This window comes from Hyaena hyaena, unplaced genomic scaffold (genome assembly GCF_003009895.1).
Source record: "Hyaena hyaena isolate Hyena2069 unplaced genomic scaffold, ASM300989v1 scaffold_92, whole genome shotgun sequence".
Taxonomy (NCBI): Eukaryota; Metazoa; Chordata; class Mammalia; order Carnivora; family Hyaenidae; genus Hyaena; species Hyaena hyaena.
In genome coordinates, this window is record NW_024080723.1 from 716,994 (window position 1) to 726,505 (window position 9,512).

The 9,512-nt window shown below is 40.5% G+C and overlaps 1 protein-coding gene across 2 annotated transcripts in view; it reads left to right on the forward strand.

The window, feature by feature from the left end:
* The window catches only part of MFSD6 (major facilitator superfamily domain containing 6), an 81,106-nt gene extending 75,113 nt beyond the window's left edge, over positions 1-5,993 (forward strand). The window contains exons 7-8 of one of the 2 annotated variants that reach the window (XM_039234721.1): positions 3,592-3,616; positions 3,774-3,867. In XM_039234721.1, the coding sequence (XP_039090652.1) occupies positions 3,592-3,616; positions 3,774-3,784 (36 nt within the window). In that variant the 3' untranslated portion in view covers positions 3,785-3,867. Of the gene's footprint in view, positions 1-3,591; positions 3,617-3,773 lie in introns of both variants that reach the window. The other variant, XM_039234720.1, reaches the window with a different exon arrangement.
* Positions 5,994-9,512: the final 3,519 nt, after the last annotated feature.

Here is a 9,512-nt window from a genome sequence, read left to right on the forward strand (position 1 = left end):
AGTATGCTGGTGCAATTTTGATTGGAATTGCATTGAATGTGTAGAGTGCTTTAGGTAGTAATGACATCTTAACTATATTTATTCTTCCTATCCATGAGCATGGAATGTTTTTCCATTTCTTTGTGTCTTCTTCAATTTCCTTCATAAGTTTTCTATAGTTTTCATCATACAGATCTCTTGTATCCTTGGTTAGGTTTATTCCGAGGTATTTTATGGTTTTTTGTGCAATTGTGAATGGGATCAGTTTCTTGATTTCTCTTTCTGTTGCTTCATTATTGGTGTATAAAAATGCAACCGATTTCTGTACGTTGATTTTGTACCCTGCAACTTGGCTGAATTCTTGGATCAGTTCTAGTAGGCTTCTGGTGGAGTCTGTCGGGTTTTCTATGTAGAGTATCATGTCATCTGCGAAGAGTGAAAGTTTGACTTCCTCTTTGCCAATTCTGATGCCTTTGATTTCCTTTTGTTGTCTGATGGCTGATGCTAGGACTTCCAGCACTATGTTAAACAACAGTGGTGAGAGTGGACATCCCTGTCGTGTTCCTGATCTCAGGGGGAAAGCTCTCAGTTTTTCCCCGTTGAGGATGATGTTAGCTGAAGGCTTCTCATAGATGGCTTTGATGATGTTTAAGTAGGTTCCTTCTATCCCAACTTTCTCGAGAGTCTTTATTAAGAAGGGATGCTGTATTTTGTCAAATGCTTTTTCTGCATCTATTGACAGGATCATATGGTTTTTATCTTTTCTTTTATTGATATGATGGATCACATTGATTGATTTGCGAATGTTGAACCAGCCCTGTAACCCAGGAATGAATCCCACTTGATCTTGGTGGATGATTCTTTTGATATGCTGCTGGATTCGATTTGCAAGGATCTTGTTGAGAATTTTTGCATCCGTATTCATCAAGGATATTGGCCTATAGTTCTCTTTTTTTGTTGGATCTCTGTCTGGCTTGGGAATCAGAGTGATGCTGGCTTCATAAAATGAGTCCGGGAGTTTTCCTTCGACTTCTATTTTTTGGAATAGCTTGAGAAGAATTGGGATTAATTCTGTTTTAAATGTCTGGTAGAATTCCCCAGGGAAACCATCAGGTCCAGGGCTCTTATTTGTTGGGAGATTTTTGATCACTGATTCGATTTCTTCACTCGTTATGGGTCTGTTCAGGTTTTCTATTTCTTCCCGTGTGAATTTTGGTAGTGAGTGTGTGTTTAGGAATTTGTCCATTTCTTCTAAGTTGTCCAATTTGTTGGCATATAATTTTTCATAGTATTCCCTGATAATTGCTTGTATTTCTGAGGGGTTGGTTGTAATAAGTCCATTTTCATTCATAATTTTGTCTATTTGGGTGCTCTCTCTTTTCTTTTTGATAAGCCTGGCTAGAGGTTTGTCAATTTTGTTTACTTTTTCAAAAAACCAACTCTTGGTTTCATTGATCTGTTCAATTGTTTCTTTGGTCTCTATGTTGTTTATTTCTGCTCTAATTTTTACTATTTCTCTTCTTCTACTGGGTTTAGGGCGTTCTTGTTGCTCTGCCTCTGGCTCCTTTAGGTGAGCTGTTAGATTTTGGACTTGTGCTTTTTCTAAAGAGAAGACATTTCTTGAAAGAAAGAAAATACATCCAAGATATTGTGTATTTCTTTAAAGTTTCAGTGTTGACAGGTACCAGTTCTAGTGAGCATAAAAGGTTCTTGCCATTGGGAGACTGTTACCTATTAATTTCTGTAATTCTAAAATTCTACTGGGGACATTATATATAATAGGACTTCAATAAGTAATCTGATGAATTAATGAATTCTGTATGAACGTAATGAGATATTCAACTTAGTGGAAGTGTTGTTTCGCTGATGGCCTCAAGTGAAAAAAAGTATTTTTTTTTTTATCCCTAGAGGTGTGGTCTCGCCTAAGTAAAGTTAAATCATGTTGATAAAACAGTGTGGGTAATTGTAACTGAAGCTATTTCCTGCTTTTGGAAACGATTAAGTGTGACTTCTATGAATAGTTTGGCTAAAGTAATGAATCTACTTCCTTGTGTTTAATCATGTCCTTTTACTTGAGTCATGTCAGCTCTATATATTAGAGTAGCTTCAGAGGACACCTAAGACAGACAAAAATAAAGAGTAATTTGGATAATTTCCTTGTTAGAAAAGTTTGAACTACCTTAGTTAAATTTATCATGACTTTGTAAACTAACATGTAATATTTCTATAATTTAAATCTGTTTCTTCAGTCATAACCATAATGCATCCTGGTGTATGCATGATCCTTTTCATTTATCAAGATGATTGGGGCACCTGGGTAGTTCAGTCCATTAAGTGTCTGACTTCAGCTCAGGTCATGATCTCATGGTTCGTGGGTTCGAGCCCCGCGTCGGGCTCTGTGCTGACAGCCAGCAGAGCCTGGAGCCTGTTTCAGATTGTGTGTCTCCCTCTCTCTCTGACCCTCCCCTGCTCACACTGCCTCTCTCTCTCTCAGAAATAAGTAAAACATTAAAAAATTTTTAAACAAAGATGATAAACTCACATGAATCCCCTGCCCAGTCAAACTGTAGAGTATCAGGGTGGGAGGAGCATATAAAGGATGTGAAGCAGGAGAAAGGATGAGATATTCTGCTTTAATAGCAGTGTTTCCATTACTTTGGGTACTCAGCCTTGTTTTAAAGAAGCCCATTAGGCTTACATATCATTACATTTTTCTGGCATGTTAGGATTAATAAAAAGTGGCTGGTATTGCTTATTCTTATGAATAAGAAGTCGTTATATTAAGATTTCTTTACATTTTAGAATCAGTCAATCACAGAAATAAAACTTTGGTGCTCAGCTATCTTACATGATATACTAATTCAGGGAAAAATCCATTTGGTTTGTTTTTTTCTTTATCTTGAGAGAGAGCACACACATGCACAATTGAGGGTCACAGAGGGAGACAATCACCAGCAGGCTCTGCACTGCGGTGCAGAGCCCAATGTGGGGCTCAATCTCAGGAACTGTGAGATCATGACCTGAGCCGAGATCATGACCTGAGTCAAAATCAGGAGTTGGACACCTAACCAACTGAGCCACCCAGGCGCCCAGAAAATGTGTTTTTAGAAAAACATTTCCTGATTTGTATAAATCAGAATGTATCACGGAATGTGGCGACGTGGCATTTTACAGACATGTTGTGGGTGATGTGCTGGGTTATGTGTACACTCAGTTTCTTACAGTTGATGACCTAAGTGGTGGTTGCCATTCTCTTTTTTTACATGGATGTTCTGTGTTGTTTGACTTTTAGTGTGTTCTTTAAATCCCCAAATATACATCGACTCTTAATTTCAGGACATTCTTTCCTGGCCTTGTTTCTGAGACTGAGAAGCCTTACTTACTTTTTGTCAGACAAGTGCCTCTAGCTCTTGAATTCTGCAGTCTTAGCAAATGACCAGAGTTAAACTCTATGCTGCTTCCTCAGTGACTTACCACAGTGGTGGAGGCTCAGTAAACATTTGTTGATGTGAATTGTTTTCCTAGTAGTAACAGGCATTTTGGTAGTGATGTTCCTTTATTCACAAGATACGTCTGCTTATAGTGTTTATGTTTTTCATGCGGCTTTGGCAGTTGCACATAGGAAAAGAGATGAAAGGTAAGACCTACTATCTTTATTCCTCTATTACTTGTTCCCTGAAGTTACTTCTGGATGATCTCCCCATGTTTCCTGTATCTTACTTGAAAGCCTATAAAAAGTGTTTGATTTCTTTGTTAGCTCCGACTACAGAACATCTTTTCTTTTTTCCTTCCAGGGGACCAATGAGAATCGGGAAAATTCTCTAGCTGGTGGAGTCTGGCCTGTCCCATGTGAGACTCACTCTGACCCATCCAGAAACCAGCCATCCCCTCAAGCAGCAGCATCTCGGACGCCGCGCAGCCCCACTCGCCCCAGTGTGGACCAGCGTGTGGAGGAGGAGCAGCAGCAGCAGGCTCAGCCTGCCGCTGGGGGACACTGAGGGCTCCCACTCATCTCCCACCCTGCATGGAACTGGGCCCCTCTGCCAGGACAGAGGGAGAGGCTCCCTAAACCCAAGACATGCCTCACCCTGAGAAGCATAGCACTATATACGCTTCTAAATCCCTGAACTCATCAACATGGACACACACGCACACACACGCACAGGAGCTACAGTACATATTGGCAGAAACAGGTAAATTTCTGTAACCCCACTGGAATCACAGAAGGGAAATAGGAGTTCGGTAAGGACTTCAATTCTGTGGTTGGTTAGGTTAAGAACTGTAGGACTTCTTTGCCAGGGCAGTTAGGGTTGAAAGCAGCAGTTACACTAAGTAAGTGGAGGGGAAAGAAAGTGTTTCAAGGTGAATGCTGATACAGTTTCCCTCTTTGATTATTTATTCTAATTATTTGGTTCTTAATGCAAACTGGGAAGAAATAAAATATATATATAATTTTGTTTCTCTTGAAGAGAACTATTTAAAAACTTACAAGACATATTTAAGGAGTAGCCAGATAAAAGTTACTAGCTTATAGCTTTTGTTAAAACAAAAAACATAAAAACAGGAAAAAGTTTCATCAGAAACTTGGCATATCTCTAGCAAATATATTTTTATATGTATATGGTATATAATGAAAATAGTCAATTCTTTGAGCAGCAAAAGCCGTACTGACTACTGCGGACTAAGCTGAGCTTTAAATGCCTTTTGTTTTTAAATGGGCTTTAAGACCAGAGGAGGGAATATTTCAAATAAACCAACCATCTCAGTATCCTGTGGCTTGACAGACAAGGGTTTACTAAATATATCGATACTGTAAATAGCCTCTATCACTATTTTACAATTTTATAGTGATTTGGGCTCTAAGTAACTGATGGAATTTTTAAAAATCACTGAATTCCTAAGGGTTTCTTTAATTAAGCAGTACTATTTACAAATAACAGTATAAGATTTAAGTGCCTGGGAGAGGGATTATAATTTTTAAAAATTACACAATGGGTAAGTTTTTGTTTTGTTTTTGGTGAGGGGAAAAGGTGGTGAACAGAAAGCCAGAAATGGCAAGGACAAGAATAAGAAGTAACTATATTTTCCGATGACTAAGGAAACAATCTCAGTATATTCCTTTCCATGAAGATACAGTCAGACACTGGACAGATCAGACAGGGGTAATGCTACTGTAAATATTACACCTGCAGTCAGAACAGTGGCTGGGTGACTCACGCATGAGGCTTGCTGCTAAAAATGAAAAGCTATGGATACTAAGAAGCCTTGGGGGAGGGCTGGGGAAAATGGAACACTGCGTTAACTGAAGTAAGGTCAATGGTATGTGTAATAACTGTGAGTGAGTACAGTAGAGAGGAAAGAACAGAACAGAGTTAAAAATGAGCAACTCACCTTACCCTCCTGACCCTGATTAGATAAGATCAGCTGTAAAGTGAGGGCTTCTCCATGACACCTTACTTCTGCCCAATACTGCATCTGGGAGAAGAAAGTCTATACTTGGATGTTTAGCTTTGCCACAAAACACAGCTTAAAAATAAAATAATGGAAAGAAATAGAATTAGGCAAATAGTTATTTTTGCACTTGAACTGAAACGTACTGTACTGTAAATTATCATGACTCATTTTAAGTGACCTTTAAAATCAGATGTATTTATTATGCTTATGTAACTATAGAAATAAAGATGTGGATGACAGGCTGAACCTCACCTATGAATGTACAGTATGTGGATTTGTGACACTGACTTTAGACAGTCAAAAACTTATACTGTGTCTTGTGTTTACAGTTCTCATTTATTCCTTTGAAAAGCCTGCTGTTTTGGAAATGCACAGTTGACATGTTGAAATAAAAATATCATTTTTAAATATTTCTTAAATGATAAAGATGTGACCAAACAAATAAAAGCCCTTTACTCTGTACTAATTGAGACCAAATTCAACAGTGTTATGGAACACTTACTATGAGCGCTGATGCAGTAATACAGTAATTTCTAGCCTTTTTAGGGCAGAAACCTTCAGGGTGTTGTGGACTTTGTGACTTTTTCTTGCTGTCCTCAAAGTGCCATTTGGCATTTTAAAAAAATATTAAGTGTATTTGGATTAAATTTTACTACTTTTATAACCTCTGTTGAGACGCCTTGGAAATCCCCAAAGTGTCACAAAACCTGAGCTTATAGAATCACTGTCTTCAGTCTTATATCATAGTCTTTCTCTTATTATTGTAGAAAGAGTAAATTATCTGAGTACTGAGTTTGTGTGGATCCAAAGAGGCTAGTTGCTAATTATCAAACTATTTATTCAAAGCCTTAAGTAAAATATTATAATACACATAGATCCATTAGCCAGTAAATCTCAGAATTATCTATAGGAAGAACAAGTGCTTTACTGGTTTACTACTTGCCATGGGCCACAGGAAGTGGTTGGCTAAGCACTTCCCTGATTTGCAGTTTCTCTAATAATGTGAGGTGGGGGCTGCTGGTGGTACTGGGACCATTACTTAAGTAGTATTCCTTCAAGCCAATCTGGAGTTAAGCACGGAATCTTGGAAAAGGAGAACCACACCCACAGTTACTGGGTTTGGTTGTGTGGCGAGGAGATTATCTTTTTGTCCTTAAAACAACCCAGCGTAGGAATTCCCATAACAGGAGTTTACAGCTAATACAGCTTACCTCATGGGACAGAGATCACAGAGCCAGGATTCAAATGCAAACCTGCCTGATGCCAAAGCTCAGGTCTACCCAGCAACTTCCTTCAGAAGGTTGGGAGGCCACTCCATGCTTCTGCTGTGGTAGAGAACAGCCATGTGTGTGGTTCTATTTCCATTAGGATTTTTAGATATTCTGAGTTACCTAGAAATCCAGTACCTTCAAACTCCTGATGTTTTGTTAGTTTTGAGTTGTCAGACCCTTATACTCTGGAGGTGACTTGGATGGTTTGGCAACCCTGTAGAGAAAGGTGGCTGGGGAGGGTGGCCAGGAGCCGGAAGGCCCATGTCACAGCAATCAGGAAAGACCAGCAGTAGCCAGGATCAATGGCTTTGGGAAAGCAGCACTGTCTGGTATGGTAGCCATTAGCCACAGGTGGCTCTTAAGCACTTGCAATGTGGCTAGTGCATCTGAGGAATTAGGTTTCTCATTTTATTTACATTTAAACAGCCACATGAAGCTCGTGGCTACCAATACTGGACACTGTAGTTACAGAGGAAGAGATAATTTTGGGGAGGTCGCTGGGCCTCAGTTCTCTTAACCTCCATGTGAAAGGCTGGACCCTAAAATTACATTATTCTGTGATGATGAGGCATGCTGTGTCAGAGCTGACTATAGGCAATTAAAAAATGCTTTTCCCCTTAGAAGTTTTTCTGTCCTTTGGTGCGTGGGGATAAGACAAAGCTACTTTGGAAGCCCAAAAACATTCCTGTGCCATTTCCACAAAGCTCTAAGAGTACCTGACTCAAGGATTCCAAACCATCAAGCAGATGGGGAGAGAGTGGGACAAAATTAAGGGGTGAGAGGAAGGGAGCCTGGTTTCTCAAATCATTAAGTAATTTACCTTATGCCAGGACAAACTGTGACTTAACAGAGTACCTGAAAACATGTTGATGTCTAGATGGGGGGAGAAAGGACCCCAGTCCAGGGGGCTGCCTTAGTGTCTAATGCAAGACCACCTGCCCCCTGCGACTCCAGGAAGATTTTAGACAGCAACCCAGGAACCTGACAGCACTGGGGGTAAACATTCGTACCCCCAGAGTACGATACCCCAGATACCAGAGTACCACTGTTTGGATTTGAGTCTCAGCTCTGCCAGTGAGAACTCAACATATATTCGTAACCTCTCTGTGCCTCAGAGGCACTGTAAAAGGACAGCGATTACAGTATCTGCCTTCAGGTTGTTCCGATGCTGAAATACAGAGGTACCTGACACACCGTGCACACTATAAATACTGCCATCGCCGCGTGGCCGGCAAGAGGAGTGCAGTCTCATCTCCCCAACCAGCACCTCGCTCTCTTCATAGTTTAACATTTACATCTATAATCCTATCACATCTTCCAAACTACAGTGTTTGCCGATACCTAGCAAGTTGTACAATAAAGCACTCGGTTCCAACATGAATTACAATCATTATGTTGGTTGCAGATGTGAGTTAGTTAAGGGACAAAAATAAGCAGAATGTAAGTTGAGCAGCTGGGGAAAAAATGACAAGTAACAAGGGCCAGATCTATAGTGTACAAAAGCCATAGGAGAGGTTATAGGATATTTGTTCCAGAGTCTCCATATTTCTTTTTCTAAGAAGTTCAAAAAACCGTAAGCAAGAGTTTTATAATCATTTAACAAGTTACTTACCCTCTTTTCCAAATTGTCAGCTGATACTATTCTCTTCATCTGTAAACTTGTATTTTAAAAACGTCAGGAACTTTTTGTTCCCTGAAAAGATCAATGGGGGCGGGAGGAGGGGAGGGGTCTCAAAAAATAACATGCAGACAAGTGCTACTCAGTTTAATTCTAATTTACTTTTAGTGTGCAAAGGTATAGATCTGTGGTAGATTGGAGGCAGGGGACCTGGTCCATTGCCCCAGCACTGGTGCACACATAGCTTCAGGAGATGTAGTCATCTCTTCAACTGCTCAGCCGCTTACTTGACTACTTTTTTTTTTTTTTTAAAGATGGCAGGAAAGGAAATAGGGCAGGGGCCCCGACACACTGAGGCTTACATTCTGATTTTAACCACTTCAGCTACATATATCCTTTAGTAGCCTTCTCGGAGTCTGTCCTCAGTTGAAAAATGGAAATAATGCTAAAGTATATTACAGTGATTATAAGTCCAAATGAAGAGGCGTAGAAAGTGCCTAATATAGCACCTGACAGACCACCAATAAATGCTGGTTCTCCTCCCCTTTCTCCTTTTGATTACTGCCTTTCTGGAATATGGAACAAGTGTAAAGATTAGATTCGCCCAAATTATTTAAACAATAATGGTTAAGCACCCCACTCTTGATTTCTGCCAGGTCATGATATCACAGTTGTGTGTGGGTCCCTGTGGGGCTCCTTGCTGCGTATGAAGCCTGCTTAAGATTCTCTTTCCCTCTGCCCCTCCCCCACTTGTGCTCACACGTGTGTGTGTTCACACTCCCTTCAAGAAAAAATTTAATTTTTTTTTTTAATTTTTTCACCCTGTTTTTATTTATGTCTGAGAGAGAGAGAGAGAGAGACAGTGTGAGCAGGGGAGGGTCAGAGAGAGAGGGAGACACAGAATCTGAAACAGGCTCCAGGCTCTGAGCTGGCTGTCAGCCCAGAGCCCTATGCGGGGCTCGCACCCACGAACCGTGAGATCATGACCTCAGCCAAAGTCGGACACTTAACCGACTGAGCCACCCAGGTGCCCCCTTCAAGAAAAAATTTAAACAAGGGGCGCCTCTGTGGCTCAGTAGGCTGAGCAACTTTGGCTCAGGTCATGATCTCACTGTTCGAGCCCTGCATCAGGCTCTGTGCTAACAGCTCAGAGCCCAGAGCCTGTTTCAGATTCTGTGACTCCCTCTCTC